A 26,210-nucleotide genomic window follows, 5' to 3' on the forward strand; every position below is an offset into this window, starting at 1 on the left:
ATCCCAAAAGTCACACGAACCGTTCTTGGCACTCATTTGTGATTGACTACAACAATAATTGACTGTGTTCCAAATTAGGATGCAAATGGCTTTCACCGAGCAAGAGCGAGTGATGCATTGCAGCAATAAATATCGGGAAACGGTGGATCTCTGTCGCCATCTGGCGAATCATGGTGGAATTTCTAAAGTCAGTGCAATTTCAACACAGCGGCCTCAGCCTTTAGTCTTCAAGAGCTATAAAACAACAACAACAACAACGACGACGACAACTTTGGTAGATGTACGAATAACCTTCTAGGCTTGTTTCCAAAGTATCGATTTTTAACGCGGCAATATTTCGTCAGTGCTCAATGCAGCACGAGACCGCTTGCGCGTCTGTCGTTTTGGCATCGGCGCGTTACTTGCTGTGAATCAAACGCACCCAACGGTAAGGTCACATGTTTGGTCATGAGGAAGTAAACAGTGAATGGGTTCAAGAAAATCCACGGGACAATTGCTCCAAAATTACGACGCTTTCCAACGGTGTATTCGACCACTGACGTACGTCAAGTAAGACATGTGATTCTACTTGGATGAACTGCATACATAGCATCAAAGCGAAGTTGAAGGACGGAGACCTAAACTAGCATATACCATTTACGTGATCTCCCTTTACGTTTATTCCTTCCCAATCTGTTTCCGTTGTGCGCGCACAATGTACGTCGTTGAATGAACCATGCATGTAGAGGTACATCATTCACGACTACGAATTGGACTTGTAGCAGGAAGTAGTATGTATGCACGCGGAAAATAAATGGACAATAACTGACAATGAATAGGACGCGTTGTTTGTGTAAATGCTGTGTTCAGTCGTTGCCTGTACCCTGTTGTACAGGTGTGGCTCCTCTTGTCTGTCTGATGGACTTCTTGGCGGAGAACAACCTGTGTGGCCAGGCCATCCTCAGGATCGTTTCCAGGGGAAATGCTATCATTGCTGAGCTTCTACGCCTCTCTGACTTCATCCCTGCAGTTTTCAGACTCAAGGACAAGAGCGATCAGCAGAAATATGGAGACATTATCTGTGACTTCAGCTACTTTAAGGTAAGGACTCTCTCTCGCTCTTGCTCTCTCTCTCGCTCGCTCGCTCTCTGTATGTACGTAGGTTGTAAGTGAAGTACGCACAGCATGTTGCGACGCTTATGTTGTTCTCGCTATCCACCGGTGGTTCTCTAGGGCCCCGAGTATTACGAGGGAAAGTTAGAGGCCAAACCTGACCTTCAGGACCTGGATGAAGAGTTCAGAGAAAACAATATTGAGATTCTCTCCCGATTCTATCTGGCTTTCGAGAGCGTCCACAAATACATCGTGGATCTGAATAGGTACGACGTGTTCTGTGCTCAATCTCAAATGACGACTGAATGGAATAGTAGAAATGGACTTTGATGCCACATCTTCTCTCCAGATACTTGGATGACCTCCATGAGGGGGTTTATATACAGCAAACGCTTGAGACTGTGCTTCTAAATGAGGATGGAAAGCAACTACTGGTAATGTCAAATTATGGGAAAACAACTGTTGATTTCGTTCAGGGCTGCATTTATCGAATCTCTTCCTGAAAATGGATTTCTTTCCCACTCGTAGTGTGAGGCACTCTACCTGTACGGAGTTATGTTGCTTGTTATCGAGCATAAAATTGAAGGGGACGTTCGCGAACGGATGCTGGTCTCCTACTACAGATACAGGTAGCTTTATGACTCGCACATGCAAATGGATACGATGACAATTGTCCTATTGACGCAAGTTACAGAGCAATGTTAGACTTAGATTCTCGAGAGACTGCTTTGTTTCGCTCATACGTTGAGTACGTGTATAATTGGTTCAGCGCGGCAAGGTCTTCAGCTGACTCCAACATGGACGACATCTGCAAGCTCCTGCGCAGCACCGGCTTCTCCAGCCAGCCTGGAGCCCGACGGCCTGCCAACTATCCAGAGAGCTACTTTCACAGGGTTCCCATCAGTGCCACATTCATCAGTATGGTCATTGGAAGACTGCGCTCTGACGACATCTACAACCAAGTAGCGATGCGATGCGGCGCGATGCGATGCGATCCCATTCGACTCTGCGTTGTAAAGTCAAAGCGTTGTTCCCGCTTTCAAGGTGTCCGCCTACCCTCTACCTGAACATCGTAGTACGGCGCTGGCTAATCAGGCAGCCATGCTGTACGTCTGCCTTTACTTCAGCCCGTCCATACTGCAAAGCCAGCAGGCCAAGATGAGAGAGATCGTGGACAAGTACTTCCCTGACAACTGGGTATGGATGGATGGATGGATGGATGGATGGATGGATGGATGGATGGATGGATGGATGGATGGATGGTGAAGCCAGACCTCTTTTTTGTGGAGGATTGCATCGCTTTACCTTTCGGACATGATTTTCATCTGGTCTGAGCACAGGTGATCAGTATCTACATGGGGATCACCGTCAATCTGGTGGAGGCTTGGGACCCGTACAAAGCTGCTAAAACTGCTCTCAACTACACGCTGGATACTGCCAACATCAAAGAGCAGGTCCAATCCAATCCAATTGCACTGACCAGTAGAATAGCAGAGCTTAGGCCAGCGATGAGAAAGTGGAATCTTGTGTGTGGACAGGCCAGCCGTTACGGCACGAGCATGGAGAGCCTTCGGCCGCAGGTGCAACAGCTGCTGAAGGAAGGCTTCCTCAGAGACGAGATCATTCTGGATAACATTCCCAAATTGCTTAACTGCCTAAGGGACTGCAATGTTGCCATTCGCTGGCTGATGCTGCATTCGGCCGAGTCGGGTGAGACCAATTGCGTGTCCCAAGTCCTGCCTGCCTGCTCCAAATGCTTTGTCCGTTTCAAAGTCCGCGGCTTCAATTTTACAAGCGCAATACTGACCGGCCGACCGTGTCACAGCGTATGACCCAAACAACAAGAAACTACGGCAGATCAAAGAGCAAGTGCTGGCTGACTCCAAATACAATTCCAAGAGCCTCTTTCAGCTCCTCCTCGATGCGGCCCAGCTGGAGTTTACCCTCAAGGAGGTGAGCCTCTATTATTTGCGCTCAGCAGGATCGTCTCCCCTTTGTTGTTTATCGGTGGGTACGCAGCGCGGTAGGTAGCGTATGATAGAAAGCTGATTATTTGGGGATTTCCATGTCATTCATCTGACTCATCAAGTCCACATCTCGTGCAGATGTTCAAGCAGATGCTGTCAGAGAAACAGATCAAATGGGAGAGCTACAAGAAGGAGGGCTCCGAGAGAATGACCGAACTGGCCGAAGTCTTCTCTGGCGTTAAACCGCTCACAAGGGTGGAAAAGAACGGTCAGACAAAGGCGCACACACGCGGTTATGGTGTTCGCAAACACAACTTCTCACATTTTAGCGAGTAACGCTACTACCTGGCAATGACTTGTTAGTTGAACCTTTGTGTTCTGTCACCATGGCAGAAAACCTCCAAGCTTGGTTCCGAGAAATCTCGAAACAGATCCAATCGTTGAACTATGAGGACTCGACAGCTGCCGGTAGGAAGACGGTCCAACTCATACAGGCTCTTGTTGAGGTGAGGAAGAGCAGAACCTTCAATCGTTTTGTTTTTGCTTGACATGATCCAGGCAGGCAGGCTTCAGGCAGGCAGGCAGGCTTCAGGCAGGCAGGCAGGCAGGCTTCAGGGTCTGTTCTAAATGGCGTACTTTTGACCTGGTTCCCAGGTTCAGGAGTTCCACCAGTTAGAGTCCAACCTGCAGGTGTGTCAGTTTCTGGCAGACACCAGAAAGTTCCTGCACCAAATGATTCGCACCATCAATATCAAGGAAGAGGTCCTCATCACAATGCAGATCGTGGGAGACTTGTCGTACGCTTGGCAGATCATCGACAGGTACGTACGTACGGAGGTACGTACGGAGGTACGTACGTAGGCGCCTGCCCTAGCCTCCATTTGCATTCTTCCAAGATGGACCTGAGTCATCCATCAGCAGGGGCTGCGCTGCGTGTGATCTTAAGGTTCTGCTTTGGCACAGATTTGCTGACTTTCTTTTCCTCTTCCCCCCCGCAGCTTCACAAGCATTATGCAGGAGAGCATCCGAGTCAGTTCCTCCATGGTCACTAAACTGCGAGCGACCTTTCTGAAGGTGAAGCTGGCCGGCCGGCCGGTCCCTCCCAATGTTGACGTCTTCGAAGCAATTTGCCTGTGTTTGTTTGTTTGTGAGAGCAGCTGGCTTCCGCTTTGGATCTTCCATTGCTGCGGATCAACCAAGTCAACAGCGCTGACCTGCTGAGCGTTTCCCAATTCTACTCGGGAGAATTGGTGGCCTATGTCAGAAAGGTGTGTAATACGTGGTCGGTCATACGCACCATCAATCCGTGAGGCCGGAACTAGGATTTTGCATTGTATGACAAGGCGACGTCTGTCTGCTCCTCTCATTTTTGTCTTTTATTCGCTGCTTGTTTGTTCAATGACGTCCATTCCAATGTTCACCTTCAAGTATTGACGTGTGTAGGTACTGCAGATCATCCCAGAGAGCATGTTCACCTCTCTGGCCAAGATCATTAAGCTTCAGATCCACGACATCATGGAGGTGCCTACGCGACTGGACAAGGACAAGTTGAAGGACTACTCCCAGCTGGGGGCACGCTATGAAGTATACAAGCTGATGGATGACTTTGTTGCGCTCACGCATACTCCATTCCTCTTTATGCTTCCATCCCTTCAGGTGGCTAAACTCACCCATGACATCTCCATTTTCACTGAGGGCATCTTGATGATGAAGACCACTTTAGTTGGAATTATCAAGGTTGCTCCTTCTGACCTGGTGTCATCCAACCCAATTGAACGACACAGACTTCAACTCGCGTGTGGTGTGATGTCGTAGGTGGATCCTAAGCAGCTTCTGGAAGATGGCATCAGGAAGGAGCTGGTGAAGAGGGTGGCTTATGCGCTGCACAAGGGCCTGATTTTCAATCCCAAGGCGAAGGTTAATAAGCAGCACACTGGGTTTGAGAAGCACGCTTCCAGAGTGTAACGACCGATACGCTTTGTATACGGCATTCTCGATCACGGCAGCCGAGCGAGTTGATGCCCAAGTTAAAAGACATGGCAGCCACCATGGACGGATTCTACAGGTCCTTTGAGTACATCCAGGACTACGTCAGCATATACGGTCTGAAAATCTGGCAGGAGGAAGTGTCTCGAATCATCAACTACAACGTAGAACAAGAGTGCAACAGTTTCCTCAGGGCTAAGGTTGGATTCAGCCATGGCAGCGACGGCGCGGCGGTCCATCCATATCGATTCACTCCCTCCGTTCATCTCGATCAGATCCAGGACTGGCAGAGCGTGTACCAGTCCACTCATATCCCCATCCCGAAGTTCCCATCCGTGGATGAGTCGGCCACCTTCATTGGACGTCTCTGTCGAGAGATTCTCCGCATCACAGATCCCAAGTATGGACGAAGCGTCGGGCATCACCATTTGATTCGCTGATCTCTGCGGGCTGTTTTCCACACACAGGCTAACGTGCTACATTGAGCAAATGAACACCTGGTACGACCTGAAGAGCCACCAGGAAGTGACCAACAACAGGCTGTTCTCAGGGATCCAGAGCTCCTTGGGTACATTTGGCCTCAATGGCCTGGACCGCTTGCTGTGCTTCATGATTGTCAAGGAGCTGCAGGTGAGCCGTCCGTCGGCTTCCCATACCGTACAAGCGGACCCTGTGTGTGCGCGTTCGTCCCAGTCACCTCGGACCTCCGAATCTTCATTTAGAATTTCCTGACCATGATTCAGAAGACCATTTTGAAGGACAAAGCTGCAGTAGAGGTCTTGAAAGCCGTGCTGATTGCTGTCAATCCGGTTCAGGGCGTTGTAGGTAGGTAGGTCGGTCATCCATATGTCGGGATGGGTCCCCCCCTCACATACGGCAGACGTTTTCTTTTCTGATAGGTAATGCCAGCAAAGTGTATGGCGGCGCTGTCGCCAAAATCCCCAAAATCTGGGGGCCGTATTTAGAGGTCATCATGAAGGTACGACGTGACGTGATGGACCGTTTTGATGAGGCTTTCTGAAAGGCAAAGCTAATTTGGATTGAACCTTTGCCGTAGGTTGGTCAAATGCAAATTCTTCGGCAGCAAATTGCCAATGAGTTGAACTACTCCTGCAAGTTTGACTCCAAACACCTGGCGGCTGCCCTCCAAAACATTAACAAGTCAGTCCGCTGCTCCTTTTTCTCCTTCCTACCCGCCGCTGCTGCTGCGTGGAACAAAATAGAGCGGCAAAGATATCATCAATGTAGCATGGAACATTTCCGTACCAACTTTCCACCCAGAGAGGGTTCCAATAGACTGTGAAAAGGTCATGAGTGCGGTCTTGTTGTTTTTTTTTGTTGCTTTTGTTTTGTTTTTGATCCTTGCAGGTCGCTGCTAGCAGACATCGAAGCCCACTACCAGGACCCGTCGCTGCCCTACCCGAAAGAGGACAACACTCTCTTGTACGAGATCACAGCCTATTTAGAGGCTGCCGGTATTCACAACCCACTTAATAAGGTTGGCGGAGAGTCCCTTTAGATAGGAATGCTTTTGCCTTAAGAGCGTCACGCATTTGACCTCAAATCAACTTGCACAATGTTGTGCGCTTTTCATCAGATCTACATCACCACAAAGCGCCTTCCTTTCTTTCCCATCCTCAACTTCCTGTTTGTGATAGCGCAGCTGCCTAAACTTCAGTACAGCAGAAACCAAGGTTGGTTGGGTTCACCGAAAGAAATGTGCAAAATTCAAGTCCCTCTAGTGGCGTGGAGGTCAATTACACCAAGGCAAAAACGCATACCTCTTTTTCCCTTGTATTTCCAACAGGAATGACATGCAGGAAATCCACCGACCCAGTGGACTGGCCTCCTTTAGTCCTCGGCCTTCTCACGCTCCTCAAGCAGTTTCACTCCAGATACACAGACCAGTTCTTGGCTCTCATTGGGCAGTTCATCCGCTCTATAATGGAGCAATGTACAAGGTAACCAGACAGGCTCAGTTACTTGAATGCATAGTTCTTCAAATCAACACTTTCTTGTTTTGAATACCACTTCAGCCAATGTCTCATCTTTGTCCATGTTTTCCCCAACTAAAGTCAGAAGATCCCTGACATGCCCTCTGATGTGGTGGGAGCGCTCATGTTCCTGGAAGACTATGTCAAATATACTAAATTGTCGCGCAAGGTAGGTTATTGTCACACTTGAAAGCTTTGTCGTCAAGTTGTTGTAACTGTAACCCTACTTTTGTTTGTCTGTTCAAGGTGGCTGAAGCCCACGTCCCCAGTTTCATTTTTGATGAATTCAGAACTATACTGTGAAGATCCAGCCCAAATTACTTTTGTTGCCTTTTGTATGCACTTCCATTTTTATTGTCTTGAAGCACATGTAAGATTGTATTTTGTACATACATAGACAGATAGATCAAATTGCCTTGGAGTTCCTAACATTACAGCTTAGCATTTTGTAACATCACATGTAATAGATTTGAGTGTCAAATGTGTTGGCTAAATAGGCAATAGTGTGGGGGGGAAGAAAAAAAAAATCATTCTAAGAGTTTGTATACAAAGTTGGCTCATCAGAAAGTTTGAAATGAAACATACATACATCCATTTTCTGAACTGCTTTTCCTTGGGGCAGTAGGCACTTTTCTAAAAAAACAACTTCTAATAAATGTGTAATTACAAAAATCGATGCCATTAACAAGGAGTAGCCTTAAAGTCTGTGTTATTTTTGAATATATGATATCCTGTTTAACCTGTTTGTCTTCTGAAGTTAGATTAGGTTTGCTACAAACTAAATGTAAATCTTGCAATAATTTGGTTGTTTTTTTCGCATACTACATGTTCTTAAAAGAGCAGTGGGGGCATTACTTTGAAAAGACAAAACGGAAGCCCGAAGTACAACATCCTGCTCTGCTCTGCCGTGAACGAACGCTTTGCCGCCTACCAGGTTTGATCCAGGAACCGGGATCCTGTACTGATGAAGTCATCCCACTTGTTCCTACTTCCAAATTGCAGTACCGCGTTGACGGGTTCACTTAGTGTCAGCTAACCCGCTGCGAGCATTTTGTGTCTTGTCGGAGCGTGTATCGCTAGCATGTATCAAAGTCTGAGCGCCGTGCACAGCACTGTGGCCAGTCTGAAGGAGTGTCAGGCCGACCTCGCTACGGGAATGGACATCGTCACCTCCGTGGCCTTAGACTTGATCGAGGACCAGGGTAATAAGCAGGGTCTTCTCTTCACTCCTTTCAAATGTCATTAGTCGTTAAATATTCAATTGCTTCCGTAAGCAGTTACAAAACAAAACAAAATCGATTGGTATGTATTGAAACCCACTTCCGTCCTTGTTGAGAGCATCCTTTATCAAAAACTTCTCATCCTCGGTTCGGAAAATGGCCGGACTTTTCCGTCCCAGGGACGGAATGCCAGTCTTGTGTTTTCTCTCTCTCTCTCTGTCCGTCTCTCTGTCTGTCTCGCTCTCTCTGTCTGTCTCTGTCTCTCCCTCTCTCTCTCTCCACACACTAACACTATTAGACACAACAATTAACACAACTAACAACAATTAAACACGTATGTGCTAACCGGCCTGCTCCAACCCCAAAACAAGTGTCCAACCGTGTTTTTTTTATATAACTGAATGATTATGTGTCTGGTGCGCAGACGGACGGGGAAACTCTGGCGTCGGCGAGATGGAGGATCTCATGTTGGAATGTGCCAAGCTGGACCGAGAAATCGACTGCTTTGTTGACACTGTGCAACGAGTCACAGCGGAGGTGGTCACGTTCATTCGGTTGAGTTCAACTCGTTTGGAAAATCAACTTTTGCCTGATTCCAATGTATGTATCAATGGATTCTTTCTGCAGGTGACTGCACAACAACAAGATGCCTTGTCTAGCATCTCGTCCAGAGTGAAGGAGAACTTCACAGAAACAATTTGTTGCCTATCTGACGCAGACCTGCAGACTCACCAGAAAATAATTGCATTTAAGGAAAGCATCCAGAGCTCGAGCGCTCGCAACCAAGGTACACAAATGCTTGCTAAAACTCCAATAATCAATGTATATGTTGAAATTGGTTTTCAATGAATTGAATAATCCGATGGTTTGCAAAAGGGTTGGTGCGATTATCGTCCTTACGAAAAAAATAAAGAACGTGTTGTGTTATTGCTACTACGTACGAGTCAAGTGAGCCTGACGTGTTGTCATCTCTTCCGTTCGGTAGGGCGCTAGACAACCACGAGAGCCAACCACGAGAGCCAACCACGAGAGCCAACACGTTCTTACTAAAAGCTATTCATTTGTCACTCCAAGGTGTTAGTCCACGCAAAACTGACATGTAAAATGAAACCAACGTCCGTTAGCTGAATGCTATCATACAGGCATGCTCACCCAACCAAGCGCCGATATTGCGGTCAATTATTAGCCTTCAAACAACACGCTATCCAGGGCGTTGTACGATAACTCTTAACGAAGACAGTGGGGTACTTTAAATTGTCACGACCGCATCACGCGTGCGCACAAACGGACATACTACGTACTAGAATATGAATCAAGTCGCCATTGCGGCAGCGCAAGCGCCATTAGCGTTGCCGAGCTGCGTTGCAATACGCACGTTGAGGCCAACAGTTTGAGTGGCCAAAAGATAAGAATGCCCAAAGTGCTCCAATCTGAAATCAATGTCTTGAAATGCTGCATTGCGCTCATTGTGACTACTGCCCAATGCGTGAGTTCGGAGGAACCCTCCGAGCATATGACAAAAGCGCTTAGCTATTACGAGAGGAGCGCATGAGACATTGTCACATGGAGGGTGAGGTGGGACACGATGACTTCATTCTTTGGCTGATAAAGTTGCCTTTCTCCTGTTACGTGTTGCCTTGTGGCCGATGTTCTCTTTTTAGTCAGCCAAGAGTCAAGGAACATGGAGGAGCTTGACGAGGACCTGGCTATAACGCAGACCCAAGTCAACTTCACCTGCCCTCTCACCCAGGTAGCCTACCCGACGAGACAACGAGCATCTGCAACTAACTGAGAATTGTCTACTATTGCCAGCACTTGACGAAATGTACATACCGCGGCCAGGTGTGTGTGTGCGCCCATGTCAAACGTGCCGTTTGTGCATCTCATCCAGGAAGACATGATCAACCCTGTGAAGAATAAGAAGTGTAACCATCACTACGAGGAGAAACCTATCAAAATCCTCATCGGAACGAGACGTCAACAAAAGAAAAAGTGCCGGTGAGACTGATTTGATGACGTTACCGCTGTTATGTTGAAATGACGGTGTGGTGTCGTGATCCCTCCATGTCGTCTCACTCTTATGCTCCTACCACATCCTCGGCGTCGGTCCTTTTGGTATCTGCCCTTCAGTTGTCCTGTGGTGGGTTGTGGAAACAAAGACGTCAAAGAGTCCGACTTGGTTCCTGACCACACGCTGAAGAGACAGATCACAGACCAGAAGAGAAAGAACATCAGCAAGTAAAAAAAGCTCCACACTTGAATTGGCAACATTGACCACATAGCTACGTACGTTTGTTCTTTTCTTCTTCGACAAGTTGCTGGTGTAGGTGACATTGTTCTGACCAGAAATGCACCAATGTTTGTGTTTGGGATCATTTGTTTTGTTCAAGTGACTTTTTATTGCTGCAATACCTGTTATTTATGTTATTCAATTGTAATAAAAGTTCACGCTTTTTGCATTCGTAAGAGATTTTGTTGTTGTTGTTGTTCTTTGTCTCGTTGATGGCCAAAGTAGCCACTAGAGGGAGACGTGTACGTGATGACGGATCCAAGACCGCACGCACGTCAACCCAGTTCACTCACTCTCTGCTTCTGATGGGAACTTCTGAAACAATGGCTTGTGCCTTCTGCTTACTTTTGTAGGTTAGTGATCACGGGAATGAGGCTAATAGGACACACGGAACATCATTAATAACAAGAGTGATGATGCTTCGTTGGACTCATTCAGGCAGCGGCCCAAATTGGGAAGGGATTTCTCAAGTGAATTTCACATCGTATTACTGGAGTCTATGTGGCCTGCTCGTAAATGTAGTCTTGGCCTTGTGTACTTAGATATGCATTTAAAACGCCAAGAAGCTCGTATGTAGGCGGTCCGTGCAAACGAGGTGAAACATCTGCGGTCATATGAGAGCCGGCCGGGTCCAAACAAAAGCTGTGTTGAGAAACACGCTTGTTAAGCTAATCTTTTAATAACGTTGCATTAGGCATTTCGAAGGGTCTTAAGTCGGTTGCCCCCCCCCCCCAAGCCAACTTGACACTGCTGTGAATGTACATGATGTACCTCAATTGAATGTTCTCACAGGAAGTGTGGCTACAAGCATGTTCTTTGTGCGGCGCACACGAGCTGTAAATGCACTATGGGCAATCAGATGTTTTGGACTCTGCTTGTGGGAGGCAGCATGACTTTGCCCCGGCCAGCGTAAAGGTCAAATGCGAGCTTTTAGATAAGACTCAACAAAGTTGGCAAGTCCACTTTTTGGAATCTTTCAAGAATCACATTTTAGTATCAGAGACGAGCACACAATGTTCCAACCGTAAAACATTGAAGAGAAGTTGCCTTGCACATGCTTGAGCTCGCCGAAAAGTTAAATGTGCAAAGTAAAAACCGATAGCGCTTTTCAGTTCTGCTTTTCAAGACGTGCACGTTCATGTCAAACTTGAAGTGCATAATGGCATGAGCCGCCCCGCCCGCCCCTCCCCTCCACAGAAAGTGCACTGTGCCTTTAAATGACGAGAACCTCTCTCTCTCTCTCTCTCTCCCTCCCTCCTTCCCTCCCTCCTTCCTGGCCAGTAGTCGCTAAACACTGCCAGAGTTTGCTCTAATTGTGAGTGTCCCACAACGCACTGAACAGCCGGGCCGCGCCGTGCCGTGCCGTGCCGTGCCGTGCCGTGGAGTCAGTCCCTTACTGCAAACAGAAAGGCAGTTCGAAGCTGCTGTACAGGTGAGTGCGACCGGATGAGATTAAAGTGGCAACATGCTCGAGTGACGTGTGTGGCAAGTGTCTGCTGGAAAGGTTTCAAAGTGAGTCAACAGGTGGCTCACCTGTTGGAATCCTTGACGCACTCGGGCCGGTTCGATCTCCATGCGCGAGACAAGCCGGGCTTAACTGTGCGTGCTCATGTCCACGCAGGCAGGTGCAGTCAAGCAGCATTTCCAAGGCGGGCGGGCGGCCGGGGGAGCGGCGGGCCGGCCCGGACCGGACAGGACATGGATTATTGGCGCTACTTTGGATGGCGTTGAAGAACAGGTGGATCCGTCCCGTTTGCACGCACCAGCCAGCCAGCCAGCCAGCCAGCCAGCCACTCTCCTTTCACCTTGATGGGGAACCAGATGGAGAAACGGACTCATTTAAATTACGTCGGGGTGCCCACATCGGACCCGAACGGGTTTGAGCCGGAGGTCGAAGACGGACCGCGCATCGGCGTCTCTTACATTTTCTCCAACGACGGCGACGGGGACGACGACGACGAGGAAGACGACCGTTCGGAGCCGTTCCCGCCGGAGGAGCACCTCGCCAAGGCCCAAGAGAAGGCTTTCGAACCCGAAGACGAGCTGGAGTGTTCGCTTTACTTCCGAGAGGAGTGCATTTTCCAGAGGAACGCCGGAACGGCGACCCACTCCGCGGAGAGTCTGCTCAACAAGTGCAGCCCCGGAGACGTGCTGGAGTTCGTGGCCACGGGACAGTACCCGCACTGGGCCGTCTACGTGGGCGACTTCCAGGTGGTTCACTTGCACCGAGCCGAGATCAAGAACGGCTTCCTCACCGACGTGAGTCAGGGCAAGAGAGGGCGCATCGTCAACGGCCTTTACCGCTACCGTGCGCTCCAGCCGCAGGTGATTGTGCGCAACGCCGTGGACCACGTGGGCTCCAAGGACCGAGAACTCTACTGGAGGAACTCGGAGTGCTTTGCGGCCTGGTGTCGCTTCGGGCGGAGAGAGTTCAAGATCGGAGGGGAGATCAGGATCGGAAAACAGCCTTATCGCTTCCAAATGCACTTTTCCGACAAAAAGAGCCACGTCCTGGAGTTCCAGTGCCTGGAGGACGTGATTATGGAGCGCAGGAGGAATGAGCAAATTGGCAAGAATGCTGTGATGCAAGAACTGGCCACTCACCTGAACACGGAAGCAGCGGAAGTAGCGGAAGCAGCGCAGGACTTTCAAGAGGAGCCTTTAGGCCACTGAAGCAAGCGCTTTCATTGCCATTTCTATTGGTTGACAACACACACACACACACACAACAGGTGGAGTCACAATTGTTTGCGTTCACCTCCTCAGACAGAAAGGTACACAAGAAGATTCCATTTGACTTTTGTAAGCCACAGAAGCACCTGCAAAAAAGCCAGCATCAATAGCACGCACTTCTAATTTTCATGCTGGATCAATCAAAAAGCCAGCGTCAATATCACACACACACACACACACACACACACACACACTTCTATTTTTCCCTCTTTGTAGCGTCATGATGGATCACTCCAAAAAACACACTATCCTATTTCATCAATGTCTTTATGTTTTGTAACTTTTTCAAAGTTTTCAAGATATAAATCGTGAAAACAAAGGCGAAGAAAAGAACCAAATGAAAAGCGTTCAAGGTCCAGGATGAAGGACATTTGCAAGACAACACGTGATCCATGAGCTATAGCTTCATTGCAAGCCCACAATTTTGGAGGCATAGAAAGAAAGTCATGACTTGAAATATGTGCGGCAGTTTGTTTGGTGAGTGCTGTCAGTTTGAGCCAACACTATGAATTGTATTTGTGTGGAACGGGTTGTCACAAAAGATTGGTTTCCTTTTTTTTTTCCCTTTTCTTTTCTTTCGTCCTTAAACATTCTACAGCGAAAAGTGCTCATTCCTGTGAACTTTGGTTTGACCCGGCAAAGGTGTGAATAATTCCATCCCCTCATTGTTTCGATCCAATCATCGCACACAGCTCGAACTGCTCTTTGGCTACGAGTATGTCGACGCCACCGTTTGCAGCCATGATTAGCACTTTCACGTTTGATTCAAATAATGTTTGTATGAAGAAAGGTGAAAATAAATCTATATTTGATCAACATAAAGTATGTGCCTCTGCCAAGGATATTTGTTTCATTTTGAAATTTGGCAAGCCTTCCTTCCTTCCTTCCTTCCTTCCTTCCTTCCTTCCTTCCTTCCTTCCTTCCTTCCTTCCTTCCTTCCTTCCTTCCTTCCTTCCTTCCTTCCTTCCTTCCTTCCTTCCGTCAGGCTGTGTTGTCTACCTTTTCTTGACATGCGTACACACTGTGCAGGCTGCAAGCAAGTCATTTCTTTGGGAGCGGCCACATTGAAGGATGATCATTTCGTTTTCTTCACAATTTGTCCTTCCATTTTTGAAATTTTGAAAAGATGGTATCTCTGACGTTGTATAGGCTTTCAGGCTTAATGGAGCTGGCCAGCCACCTAAAACAGGCAAATCCCTCACTTCATTTTTGTGTCACTTTCATTCTACCTTTATACTAATTGAGTTTTGTCCATTTTGTTTGATTGTTTTGGGAAGAAAAAGAAAAAAAAGTCAAGCCACGAGACTCGTGAGAGGGATGTGAACCAGGCCTTCCTTCAATTGTTCCACCAGGGGAAGCTTTTAGTTTGACATGTTGGCTCATTCTTGTCCGACTGTTGGCCATTAAGTCTCGCTGGCTTCCTGTGGAGGATTGGAACACAGCCCACCTCCTCCGGGTAAAAGTGTCCATTTTGGAGTTAGTCGGCCCAAATCAAAGCCACCGCCCAAGATTGTCTTTATCTACAAAACCATTTTGCCAGGCATAAACGTGTCCCAATACATACGTACGGGGATGCTAAACTATCTAACAGGATAGCAGGGAGTTTGAAAGGAGACGTTCCAGGCAGGCTCCAGGCAGGCTCCAGGCAGGCTGCTGGCGCCGTAGATTTGGTAGCGGTAAAGCCAATTTGGACATTGTCAGCGGTCACGCGGCAGACGCAGACCAAACTCCAAGCTCCGAGCGTGGCTGTTTGAAGATGAGCACGACAGGTGAGCAACGTTTTGGGTTGGTCAATGCATGACACAAGGCCACAAACACCAAGGAGTTTCCTTTTCAATCTTTACATGGAAATCAAAATTACGACTCCGGCCGGCCAGCCTTCCTGTGTGGACTTTTCATGGGTTTCCTCTGACAGGGTGTTCCGCTTTCCTCCCGTCCACATTCCCAAAACATGCAGGGTGGGCCCATTGAGCTGCAACTGTGATTGTAGCTGCTTGTTTGTCTTTACGTGCCCTGCCATTGGCTGGCGACAGGGTGACCGGGTGGCTACCGCCCGAAGACTAGGCTCCATCTCCCGAGGGAGGAGAAGCGCTTCAGATAATGGATGGGTGGAAAGTTAGGAAATCCCATCTTGCCCTGTTTCCAGGAGAGATAAAGAGGTCTAGAAAAAATGCATCTACTTCCTGTGGCCAGTGGTGTGGCAGAGGTGAGAAGTGGCTTGCACACATTGAGTGACAGAAGAGCAGGCAGGGGCGCCCAACAGAAAAGCACAAAACGTCATCGTTTTAAAGAAGTGAGCAGCTGAGCAGAGCAGAGCAGAGCAGAGCAGAGCAGAGAGCAGAGATTAGCTTCTATTTACCTAAATTCAACTAGGAGTTCATCAAAGAGCAGCGAGCTCCTGCGGCAATCGCAATGATAATGACGCCATTAGAGCGGAGGAGGATGGGGACTGCGTGTTCCTAAACAAGGCGCACACTTATCGCCTTCCTGCCCATGTTCCACTCGCTTGCCTGCGAGGCGCCACTTTTTGAACGGTGCTTTTCAAATCACAAACCATCCTGATGAGCGAGCAGCCAACTTCAAGTCCTGCTTCGAGAATCCGCACGTTTCATTAAGCATCAACCGTGGCAAATGACTATCTTTGCATCCTGTCCAAACGGAAGAATCCCATTTAACGCCTGCCTATCTGGTTTCCAGACACGCCCGCAAACATAGCTTGGGCATTTTACACACGGCTCTCGGTTGGGCAATCATTCAGGCCTCAGTGGTAGCCGCGTGCGGTTGTCTGTCTTAGTAGGTGTGCAACGTGAGGGAGGTCTGCTTCACATGTCTGATCATGATTGCATTTATTGGCTCCAGCATGTGAGCTTCAGAAAAATCCCAATGGCCACCTTGCTGTCTGTGTGTGTGTGTGTGGGGAAGCTCTCGAATGCCAGTGACGACGACGCTCTTTATTCTTCCTTTACTGTGTGTGGCATGGATGCTGACCTTGCGGTGTTGCACGCTGCATGTCAGCCCCCTAGCTAGCTAGCCAGCTAACTTTGTGGCTCTCCTTAAGATGCTATTGATGATGTCATCTACTTGAAAACCTTATTGTCTCCGTTCCCTGCCACTTGCTTTCTCTGCCCATTCGGTCTCAGCGTTTGTGTCACCTTCTCCCTGGCCAACGGTCAAATCCGATGCGGCGCCAAACCGATGCTTTTGTGTTGCCCCTATTGTGCGAGCACTCGGCATTCCTCCTCTCTGCGGGCGGGCGGGCGGGCGCACGTAAGCAAAATGGCCTTTCTCCCCAAACCCAGATGAATGAGGAGGCGGAGGTGAATGCAGCACAGAGGGCAATTTGAACTCGGCGGCGAGCCCGCACGAGCATTTGAAGCAAGAATCCGCACGTCTCATTAAGCATGCCAGACAGTTGCTTTAAGGAGAAGGAGGCGGCCGGCCCAAAGGATCCAGAGTGGGAAGGCCAGGGCCAGCGAGGGCAACCATCGCCGCCCGTCTTTACGTCCTAAGCTCCTCTCGGTAGCTGCAAACGGATTGGTGTCTGGCACTGCCTGGCAAATTGCAGGTATGCAGAGACTCCTCACAGGACAGTCACTTCAGCCGTGCTGGAAGAAGTTGCAAAAGACCCAATTGAGGAAGGAAGGAAGGAAGGAAGGAAGGAAGGAAGGAAGGAAGGAAGGAAGGAAGAAGGAAGAAGGACTGGATACTTTGCATTCCCAGAGCCAGATAAGCGCTCGAACGAGCAAGCAAGCGCTGCCCAGCTCTAGCTGACTTTGCTTATCTTTGCTTATCATCAAGGCTTTTTGACAGAGAACAGGATGTTCAGACGTGTTAAGGGGCCAAATGGTGGAGGATTTTGAGGAACTAAAGTCATCTCACTTACAGGCATGATCTTCTGTTGAAAATTTGCTTTCACTTTCCCCCGCATATAGTGAATATTTTGCAGGTGTTTGGAAAGAATTTTTATTTATTTTTTTCAAGATAGTATATGCTTGGCCTGGTATATACGTATACCTGCCGGTGTCCCCGAAATCTTAACAATGGTCCATTTGCAGTGTGTGTGTGTGTGTGCTTTGCTCAAAAGCATACCAAGCAGAATAAAGCAGAGTTAGTATTACTTCTGTAACGTGACAATGCGCTCGCAGCTGTACTTAAATACGTACCATGGGCGTAGTGGAGTCCTTCTTGGAGTCCGTAACAAAAGGGAAGGATGAAATGTTTCTAGGCCAAGAAGAAAACATTGACACATCATCGTGTGAAGAGTTATTGAGGCTGTTCAAGGATAGAGGAAAAAGAGCGGCTGACGGGACACCGAGCCGACCTTGATCCCGCCACGGCTTCATCGATGTGACACGGATTACTCGTGCATGCTCTTGTCTTGTGCCTCCCCGTTATTCTCTGTGGCGTCGGGCCTGCCCGTCACCATCGCCCTCTCTGGGCTGGGCCGGGCCGGGCCGGGCCAGCGCGCTCGCTCGCTCGCTATGCTGCTCCCCCTTCGAGCGTCATCCCATTCTCTTGCCTTCCTGTCATGGAGATAGATAAAGGGAAAAGGAAGTCAGCAACGATTTTCTAACAGTCACTCTGCCTGAGCGGATTTTGCTTTTGTGGCTGTGCAGAAGACTTGAAGTTTTGACATAGTATTACGCGAGTCACACTTGAAATATGCCCATCTTAATTGAACGAATTTCAACATCAATGTGTTATAGAAACACTGTGGCGTCTCACTCATGGAAATAAAGCACATTGTACAACTGAAAGCATTTTCAGACAGCTACAACAAAACAGTGGCGGCGGCGGCGGCGGCATGGACACACATTATTTGCAAGGAGGGTTAGGGTTAGTTCATGGGTTTCAATTTTTTCCTTCTGTATTCAATATTTCTTCTCTTTTATTCAGACAATGAGGTTGTCATTTTTACTTCTTACCTATTGTTACGGATCGGAGAGGAGCAGGGCAACCAAATGCAGCTTGGACCAGCTTGCTTTATTGAGGCAAAAGGGAAGCGGAACGACGCATCAAGGGAAACAGACGGCAACCGGATCTCTAATAACACGACTGACCGAGCGGGACGGCAAACAGAAACAGACAGGAAGCAAGCAAAAAGACATCAGACGTGAAGACATCGATGACCCGACAGGGAGTGCAGGGCAGACAGGACTTAAATACACGACAGGTAACGAGAGGCAGGTGACTGGGATTACATTGATTGGGAGGCAACACAGGAGGGGAGGGGAGGGGAGGGGAGGGGAGGGGTGACACAAACCAAGAGAAACCATGGGAACCGCGACATATGTAATAATAAAGCACTCGGTGATGAGACATGACACCTGGACTAGTTTCAATGTCAATCTGCTTGATTTTCCAATCACTTCCAGTTGGCGTGCACCTTTTTGCACCTGCTCTGGCCCGGCCTGGGCCTGGCCCTGGCCCTGGCCCTTGCTCCCTGGGCCACTCGCTGTGCCTTGTCCATCGCTGTGTTTGTTCCCCCCCCCCACATTTCATTGTGACTTTGAATTCTGTTTTGGACATTTTTTGGGCTCCAGGTTTTCAGTCAATGATGCAGCTGCAAGTTGATGGAAATATGTGTTGATGCTTTTCCGAATGTCTTCATGTACCTCCAGTAGCACATTGAGGTGTTATTCTATTATTGCTGGATGTCTGTGATCATGTGCAGATACTAAGTGCAAGTGCAAGTGCAAGGGGTGATTAGCATGCACTCCCTGCAGGCACTTTTATCCTGACCTGATAGCACCAACAGTAGACAGTAGTGAGTGCAAGCGGTTGCCTGGACAACTGATGATGGCGGGATTACTGCTTGAAAGTTGAGAGAGCTAGCAAGCAGTCGGTCGGTCGGTCGGTCGGTCAGCCAGTCATATAGTGAGTGCTTGGATCAATGCTCGTCACTTCATCTGCTTATCGTGGTTTGAGCGCAGCAACTGGAGCTGAATGCAATGAAAACTCTCCAGTGCTCTCCAACGTTCCCGAAGCATGCTGTCAAGTCACTGAGAATGTAACATTTGATTGTCGCTTACTTTGACACAAACACATTGGTCTGTGTCTCGTTGGTCTATCTGCAGGTTTAGTTGGACGCAAAAGCATCATTTGGCAAGTCCGACGAGGTGTGTGTTTGTTCCCGGACGAGACGCAGAAATGAAACGTACGAGACCAGAGGCGTTTGTTTGTGAAACATGGTTCACTTTTGTTCTGGGCCAGCTTTGCTACAAGTGTCTCCCTTTGCAGGGTCCAATCCGCTCTCAAGGCAACGTGTGCTGTCTCTTTGTCTTCACAACTTGGCTCTTTTCATGCCCTTTGTGGGTTTTCTTTCTCTCTCTCTCTCTCTCTCTCTCCCCCCCGTTGCACCCGCCGGACTCCCTGCTCAGGCTTGACACTTTAAACACACCTGCTTCAGCTTCAGCGTGAGCCGCAAGCGGAATACCAATGAATTTACATGCACATGCACATGCACATGCACACACACCACAGCACACAGCGCTAGCAAAATGTCCACATTGGCCACGCTGAGCACACGCATGTGCTGTTTGTGTTTTTCAGACAAGACTTCCTGTAGTCACAGAGAGAAGGAGGCCAAGAAACGGAAAATGACGCCGCTCTGTGCAACAAAATGCGTTGTTGTTTTTTCCTTTTGTTCCCCCCGCCATGGAAAATAACACAAGGTGCACGTGCTGCTTAGGTCAAAAGAATTTTAAGCGGCTAACTATAAGCCCTTGAAGACCTCTAGTGTGTTTGAATACGCGTGCACGTTCACAATGGTGCACACTTCCTTTCCGTGCTCACTTGTTGTCCAATCGCTTGCTGACTCACGCATGTGATCTCTCGCTCCTTTATCAATGTTGGCCGCCGCCGCCGCCGCCGCCGTGGATCTTTCCCTCCTTCCAGTCCAGGGGCCATCACGGGATTGCCTTTGTCCGCACCTGCCATCACATCATTTGTCATTGTTGATGAACGGTGCTGCAATCCAAATGAATTTCGTTTGGTTTTAGTCAGTGTTGACCGTTTACAAAAATGTGGACGTCGTTGCTAGGCTGTACGCTTCCAGACCTAAATTGTTGTCCGGTTATGGACCCTAATTGCTCTCGTACAAGTTCAATTGTGTGGAGTGGACGTAGCGCACAGCTAGTACTTGGATCTACTTTCCGTTGCGGGCTTATGACCGAGCTGAATTTGTCTGACCTTTTCCTGACACCTAGTGGAGAAGAAGACAAATGAAAAGCAAGCTCTTGACAGAAGGAAAGAAGAAGCAACCCTTGGTCCGGTCTCGCGCCAACAGCTACCTTCCTGTAACGCTGGCTGGTGAGATTGACGCCTCCGCTCAAATCGGACAATTCATCGTCACTTTGAAGAAAACGACAGCGGCGTGATTGACAAGGCCCGGAGAGAGTGCTGGAGCCACTCGTCAGAGCAGCGAGTGTCAGCAAAGCACGTCACGCGTACAATTGCTGGCCCAGTGGGATGACAGCGTGACAAACTCCTGCATTTCACATTCCCTTCAATGGGAACGCAGTCCACGGGAACTTACTAGCTCGCGTCAAAGCGATGTTTCCTTGGGGATGGTCAGCTCTGGAATCGGAACAGGACACGGCTTTTCCAAACATTTCAACTCCTGAAGAAGGAGACGTGAGCAAATGTACAGTAGTAAATGAAAGAAATATGGAGCATGGTGTCTCAACACTAGATGGTACTGCGTTACAACTTGCCTGGCAATCCTGCACCACAAATTCCCTTCATCTTGAGCCAAATGGCTTTGGATTTGTTTTGTCCTCTTTGCTTCATTTTCCACACAACCACCACGGATGGCGATGTCAGGCTGAAAATGTGTGGCTTTACTCCAAGATGACGGGAAAAGGAAAGAATTACAAGCTCCTCTGGTGAGAGCGAGATAAATATCTGGCCTAGTCCGAGGAAAAGGCAAACATAACAACAGCCCAATGTGAACCTCGAAATGAACACAAGAGTTATGAAAGTGCTCCTCTTGTCAATTCCAGACGATTATGCCGACAAATCCGTTTGGTGCCAACGTAAATGTTCCGAGGGGCCGACGATGACTCGCTCGTGTGACAGCCAGGACTGCTTGTTGCTTTTCGTTCCTCCGGGTTCTTATTTCAGCAACACAAGACGTCAACAAAGTCGATGATCGAATGGCTCGAAAGCAAGCGCGCAGCCATGGATGGCGGCGTCTGCTCTCCCTCAGGTCACATGTGAGTTTTCCACCATGTTGCCAAACAGGCCCTATATTTAGTACAGGAATGTACACAGAGGCCGGTCGGTCGGTCGGCCGGTCGGCCCGCCTGAGCCCGCCCGCCAAAACAAGCAGCATGTAGCAAGAGACGGACAGTCACGCAGCATCAACACGACAGAGGAAAGCAGGAGAAAACACGTACAAGCAAATGTCAAGGCGTCACTTTTGCTTGCTGCAAATGCGTTGAAGGAGCCTTCACAAGTACGAGCAAGAAGGTAAGACTTCAATCCCAGTTCTGCTGAACAATAGACAGAGGTGGGCACGCGCCCTGGGCACCCTTGGGGCCTTCATCATACGACGGTCCGGCCGCTCTTGTCATTGGCGCCGTCCGGTCCGCCCCTTCGTCAGTCGGTGTGAAGAGCAAAGCAAAGGCAACGGATGAGAAAGCCGCTTGGACTCAAATGAGTAGCGTTAGGCGGCTGCTTCGCACAGACATCCGCACAGGCATTGTCACTGGCAAGTGAAGTGGACACAAACTGACAAATGAGCACATCCGTCTATTCTCACCTGAAGATGAAATTGGGCTGGCCGGACGGCTGAAATGACCCCTGGCTGTGAAATACATACTAGGCCAAAGTGACCACGTTCTTTCTTTCTTTCTTTCCTTCTTTCTCTCTCTCTCTCTCCTCAGGATGGAGCGAGCAGCAACGGAGGCGTTCCACTACAAAGACAAAGAGCAGTCATCCAAAGTGCTCCGACAGCTGGATAGCCTGAGACGCGAGAGGTTGCTGACCGACGTGTGGCTGTGTTGCGGCGACGCAGAGATCCCTTGCCACCGCAACGTCCTGGTCTCCAGCAGCCCCTACTTCCGAGCCATGTTCTGCGACAACTTTGCCGAAAGGCAGCAGAGCAGGATCCGGCTGCGAGGCCTGTCGCCGGCCATCTTGAACGCCGTGGTGGACTACGTTTACACCGGCCAGGCCGCCGTCAGCGAGGAAAACGTGCTGCCTCTCACGCAGGCCGCGTCCATGCTGCACTTGGCGGCGCTTTTCGAGGCCTGCTCCGCCTTTCTTCAGGACCGGCTGAGCCCCGACAACTGCTTGAGCATGATGAGGCTCTCGGAGATGACGGGCTGTCAGAGTCTGGGAGAGAAGGCAAAGGAGGTGGCCGCAAAGAGCTTCGACCGCGTGTCTCGTTCCCAGGATCTGCACGAGCTGTCTTTGCCCGAGCTGGTGGGCTACCTGGAGGACGACGGCCTGTGCGCAGAGGAGGAACAGGTCTTTGACACGCTACTGGCTTGGATCCACCACGAGCCTTTATCCAGGCACACGGCCATCGGCGAGCTTTTTAAGAAAGTGCGCCTTGGCCACGTCCACCCCACCTACCTGTTCCAGTTCATGGCCAGCGACCCGCTGATCCGGTCCTCCGCCCTCTGCGTGGAGCTCATTGAATCGGTGCGGCGCCTCATGTTTTGCGTCAGCGACAACTATTTGGAGGACCTCCAGCCTCGCCGCCGCACCTACAGGGACAATCTGCTGGTGGTTGGAGGCAGGAAGAACAATGAGCAAAGCTCAAGAGAAGCTCTGATGTACGATGAGAAGTGCCAGGAATGGAAGCATTTGGCCAAACTTCCCATCAGACTGTACAAAGCTTCATACGTGGCCCTTCACGGTGTGGCGTACGTTATCGGAGGCCTGAGCACTGAGGCCAAATACTGCCGAGTGCGCTCCAGCGTCTACGCCCTCTCGCTTAAGACCAACGAGTGGCGGGCGGCGCCGCCCATGCTCGAGCCTCGTTTTAGCCACCAGAGTGTCTCCTACCTGCACTTCATCTTGGTCCTGGGGGGACTGGGGTCCGATAGACGGCTCACGGACAGCGTGGAAAGGTAACGCCAGATGGGAGACTTTGTCGTCGGAGTCTCGGTGTGGTGGTATCTCTTTTTTTGTTTTGTTTTGTTGTTTTACCCCCCCCCCCCGACGGTCTCAGGTACAACAGCATGTTCAACCAATGGGAGTCGATGGCCCCCATGCCCGAGCCTGTGCTGCACCCTGCCGTGGCCGCCACCAACCAGAGAATCTACATGTTTGGAGGGGAAGATGCCATGCAGAATCCCGTCCGACTCATTCAGGTGACGTTGGCTGCCGAACCGCTCTTTCCAAATCCGGATGCCTGCCTGCCTGCATGAGCGATGATGCAACGTGGTCATTTTAATGAACAATAGTCATCTTTTGGTGTTGCCTGCCTTGCAAACAAAGTTACCACGGAGCGGATGGAGCAGGGCGACCAAATGCAGCTCGGACCAGCTTGGTTTATTGAAGGGAACTCAAAAGGCAAACTGACATGACTTAACAAACAATAACTTGACTGACTGGCCGGTCGGCTGGCCGGCCAGGACGTGAAACAAGAAGACAGCAGGACATGACGACAGCAAGACAGTACGACGACAACAATGATCCGACCGGAAGTGAGGGGCAGACAGGACTTAAATACAAAACACGAAACAAGAGGCAGGTGACTGTGGTTACATTGATTGAGGTGACACGGGAGGGGAGGGGAGGGGAGGGGAGGGGCGACGCCAACGGAAACCGTGGCAACCAAGACACATAGCAAAACTGGGGACGAGACGTGACAAAAGTGCTCTAAATGGAGCAAGTCATATGAGCGTTAGAACAATAAATGAATAACAACAAAACCAAGGTCAAACAATCAAATGTGTATTCATAGCACAAGTTCAAATAGAGGGGAAAATTCCCCCAAGTTGTTTATTGCCTGGGTTTTGAGTTATCCGAATTTCTTTCCTTCCTTCCTTCCTTCCTTCCTTCCTTCCTTCCTTCCTTCCTTCCTTCCTTCCTTCCTTCCTTCCTTCCTTCCTTCCTTCCTTCCTTCCTTCCTTCCTTCCTTCCTTCCTTCCTTCCTTCCTTCCTTCCTTCCTTCCTTCCTTCCTTCCTTCCTTCCTTCCTTCCTTCCTTCCTTCCTTCCTTCCTTCCTTCCTTCCTTCCTTCCTTCCTTCCTCCACTCCTCTTCTGTAGGTGTACCACATTGCTAGGAACTTGTGGTACAAGATGGAGAACAGAACGGTGAAGAATGTGTCCGCTCCAGCTGTTGTGATGGATGAAAAAATCTACATTGTCGGAGGTACTGCGGCGCCGCCGATAACCCTTAGTACTACCTTCGTACTAGTTAACAAGCTGACCGCTTGCTTAGCTCGCAGCCCGTGCTTTGAGCCAGCAGGTGAAGCGGTGACAGCGGCAATTCTATCTATCACCGAGTGGGGAAAGCTGTTTTGCAAAACAGCAGACCATGAACATTGGAGTTGTGTGGCGACCACCTCTATCCACCTAGTAAGCCAAAGCTAGCCAGCAAAAGCAAGAGCAGCATTCCCTTGTTGCTCTGCTGGTAGTAGCTGGTGTCGCCAGCCAGCCAGCCGGCCAGCCAGCCAGCCGGCCAGCCAGCCAGCCAGCCAGCCAGCCAGCCAGCCAGCCAGCCACCAAGCAGCTGCATCAGCAGCTCCTGGCTGGCCTCCAGCAACATCTTCTTCTATCACGACTAGGGCTTTCGCCGTGTTTTCGTTGCCTGCCTCACAGCAATGTCTCGGCAGGATACACCAGGAGGATGCTGGCGTACGACACCAAGGCCAACTGCTTGGCCAAGTGCGCCAACCTGAACGAGAGGAGGATGCGCCATTCGGCTACGCTGCTCCATAACAAAGTGTACGTCACGGGCGGACGCTACGTCAACAGCCGGGACGTTGTGGAGGATTCGGACCATTTGGAGTGCTACGACCCAAAGACGGACGCTTGGACAGTCAAAGGGACTCTGCCGTACAAACTCTTTGACCACGGCTCTCTTACGCTGGCAAGCGTGCTTCACGGACCGACCGACTCATGGCTGAGAGAGCCATTGACAACACACTGACATTTTTAAAAAATGCGATGACCATTTGTTTGGGAGTAGGTCCATTTTCTCGCTCATAGATGCAAAAGTGACGTAGAGTACATTAAAGAAACAATCGTTCGTTAAATGCCTTGCACCTTGACTTTCTAAAGCTGTATTCTTTTCAGAGTATTCTCTTTTATATATGTTTCCATACAGTACATTGCTTTGTTTCAATTCATTTCAAACGTAATCAAGAATGGAGCAATGGCATTTCAATTCATTGCAACGAGATACATTTAATTGCTCGAACTAGTTTTCCTAATGGCGTCATCATTTTGTAGTGTGACCCTGCTCCATCTTTCCTTCTTTTTTGTCACCGATGTACTACATGCAGCCTTGTGTTTGACCTCCGTAAAAGACTGACAAGCAAATGGCTTCTCCTTCTATTTTCTTAGTGTGTCTACATAGTAAGTGGTTGACTTGCAGTATGTGCAATGTGAGTCTCTCGCACATGTCTCAACATGCCTGATGTTGCTAACACAGAGCCAATCTTTATTTGGACCCCAAACAGAAACAGGGGAAACAAGCTTTCGTTTACAAAGAGCATCCATTTCACAGCACAAATTCAAGTCAAGCTTGCGCTTGACGGAGATGTCACATCAGAGCATTTTTTGATTTCACGCCACTCGCTATGGGAAAACGGGGGACGGATTTCATTTCATTGAACCTTATCAGCTCAGTTGATCATGTATAACATCTTGACTTCTAACATCATTTCTAGAAAGCCATGCCAGCTGTTGGCTGAATGCAAGTTGGTTACATTGGCCAGCGACTAGTGCATTGAAAGTCATTGGG

At 49.3% G+C, this 26,210-nt stretch overlaps 4 protein-coding genes and 2 long non-coding RNA genes across 11 annotated transcripts; 4 read left to right on the top strand and 2 right to left on the bottom strand.

Annotated features, from left to right (window-relative positions):
* The first annotated feature begins 397 nt into the window (after positions 1–397).
* washc5 (WASH complex subunit 5) lies at positions 398–7,839 on the top strand. Of its 4 annotated transcripts, none has more exons than XM_088386370.1 (29): positions 398–549; positions 875–1,080; positions 1,213–1,358; positions 1,442–1,526; positions 1,621–1,721; positions 1,862–2,054; positions 2,137–2,289; positions 2,433–2,546; positions 2,631–2,802; positions 2,918–3,045; positions 3,198–3,327; positions 3,453–3,565; positions 3,714–3,880; positions 4,058–4,133; positions 4,217–4,327; positions 4,503–4,643; positions 4,716–4,796; positions 4,875–4,976; positions 5,066–5,245; positions 5,321–5,445; positions 5,513–5,675; positions 5,768–5,870; positions 5,945–6,024; positions 6,103–6,206; positions 6,414–6,543; positions 6,643–6,739; positions 6,853–7,006; positions 7,121–7,208; positions 7,286–7,839. In XM_088386370.1, exons 2-29 carry the CDS (start codon positions 898–900, stop codon positions 7,340–7,342), a joined length of 3,477 nt encoding a protein of 1,158 aa, XP_088242496.1. In that variant the 5' UTR covers positions 398–549; positions 875–897; the 3' UTR covers positions 7,343–7,839. The 4 variants fall into 4 exon arrangements, with proteins under 4 accessions (XP_088242496.1, XP_088242497.1, XP_088242495.1 ...); XM_088386371.1 differs by having other exon boundaries at positions 426–540; XM_088386369.1 differs by lacking the exon at positions 398–549 and adding an exon at positions 580–727.
* A 78-nt stretch (positions 7,840–7,917) lies between these two features.
* On the top strand, positions 7,918–10,727 carry nsmce2 (NSE2 SUMO ligase component of SMC5/6 complex). Its single transcript, XM_088386375.1, has 6 exons — positions 7,918–8,241; positions 8,684–8,796; positions 8,887–9,046; positions 9,921–10,009; positions 10,151–10,257; positions 10,390–10,727. Exons 1-6 carry the CDS (start codon positions 8,121–8,123, stop codon positions 10,499–10,501), a joined length of 702 nt encoding a protein of 233 aa, XP_088242501.1. The 5' UTR covers positions 7,918–8,120; the 3' UTR covers positions 10,502–10,727.
* Positions 10,728–11,813: 1,086 nt separating this feature from the next.
* Positions 11,814–14,104, top strand: LOC148391477 (protein LRATD2-like). Its single transcript, XM_088386374.1, has 2 exons — positions 11,814–11,981; positions 12,171–14,104. The coding sequence occupies exon 2, from the start codon at positions 12,359–12,361 to the stop codon at positions 13,220–13,222; it is 864 nt and encodes a 287-aa protein (XP_088242500.1). The 5' UTR covers positions 11,814–11,981; positions 12,171–12,358; the 3' UTR covers positions 13,223–14,104.
* Positions 14,105–14,255: 151 nt separating this feature from the next.
* Positions 14,256–18,429, bottom strand: LOC148391478 (uncharacterized). 3 transcript variants are annotated; one of them, XR_015860700.1, is made up of 4 exons: positions 18,208–18,429; positions 17,604–17,805; positions 17,446–17,503; positions 14,256–15,028 (listed from the first exon to the last, which is right to left on the bottom strand). It is a non-coding gene; the product is annotated as an uncharacterized LOC148391478 (long non-coding RNA). The 3 variants fall into 3 exon arrangements; XR_015860702.1 differs by lacking the exon at positions 14,256–15,028 and adding an exon at positions 15,056–15,418; XR_015860701.1 differs by lacking the exon at positions 14,256–15,028 and adding an exon at positions 15,483–16,887.
* A 2,886-nt stretch (positions 18,430–21,315) lies between these two features.
* LOC148391479 (kelch-like protein 38) lies at positions 21,316–25,786 on the top strand. The gene is made up of 5 exons (XM_088386373.1): positions 21,316–21,754; positions 22,171–23,364; positions 23,466–23,607; positions 24,509–24,614; positions 25,078–25,786. The coding sequence occupies exons 2-5, from the start codon at positions 22,172–22,174 to the stop codon at positions 25,392–25,394; spliced, it is 1,758 nt and encodes a 585-aa protein (XP_088242499.1). The 5' UTR covers positions 21,316–21,754; position 22,171; the 3' UTR covers positions 25,395–25,786.
* LOC148391480 (uncharacterized) lies at positions 21,564–24,305 on the bottom strand. The gene is made up of 4 exons (XR_015860704.1): positions 22,865–24,305; positions 22,273–22,735; positions 22,047–22,200; positions 21,564–21,878 (listed from the first exon to the last, which is right to left on the bottom strand). It is a non-coding gene; the product is annotated as an uncharacterized LOC148391480 (long non-coding RNA).
* Positions 25,787–26,210: the final 424 nt, after the last annotated feature.

This window comes from Syngnathus floridae, chromosome 10, assembly GCF_059516105.1.
Source record: "Syngnathus floridae isolate MCC-2025c chromosome 10, RoL_Sflo_1.0, whole genome shotgun sequence".
Taxonomy (NCBI): domain Eukaryota; kingdom Metazoa; phylum Chordata; class Actinopteri; order Syngnathiformes; family Syngnathidae; genus Syngnathus; species Syngnathus floridae.

Bases quoted from the DNA above. Each gene is read 5' to 3' on its own strand.
- washc5 (XM_088386369.1), top strand. The intron at 4,328-4,502 runs GTGTGTAATACG...TGACGTGTGTAG, and splicing joins TGGTGGCCTATGTCAGAAAG to GTACTGCAGATCATCCCAGA. The intron at 6,544-6,642 runs GTTGGCGGAGAG...GCTTTTCATCAG, and splicing joins TTCACAACCCACTTAATAAG to ATCTACATCACCACAAAGCG.
- nsmce2 (XM_088386375.1), top strand. From the start codon at position 8,121: ATGTATCAAAGTCTGAGCGCCGTGCACAGCACTGTGGCCAGTCTGAAG. The intron at 8,242-8,683 runs GTAATAAGCAGG...TCTGGTGCGCAG, and splicing joins AGACTTGATCGAGGACCAGG to ACGGACGGGGAAACTCTGGC. The intron at 9,047-9,920 runs GTACACAAATGC...TTCTCTTTTTAG, and splicing joins CTCGAGCGCTCGCAACCAAG to TCAGCCAAGAGTCAAGGAAC.
- LOC148391477 (XM_088386374.1), top strand. From the start codon at position 12,359: ATGGGGAACCAGATGGAGAAACGGACTCATTTAAATTACGTCGGGGTG.
- LOC148391479 (XM_088386373.1), top strand. From the start codon at position 22,172: ATGGAGCGAGCAGCAACGGAGGCGTTCCACTACAAAGACAAAGAGCAG. The intron at 23,365-23,465 runs GTAACGCCAGAT...CGACGGTCTCAG, and splicing joins CTCACGGACAGCGTGGAAAG to GTACAACAGCATGTTCAACC. The intron at 23,608-24,508 runs GTGACGTTGGCT...CCTCTTCTGTAG, and splicing joins ATCCCGTCCGACTCATTCAG to GTGTACCACATTGCTAGGAA.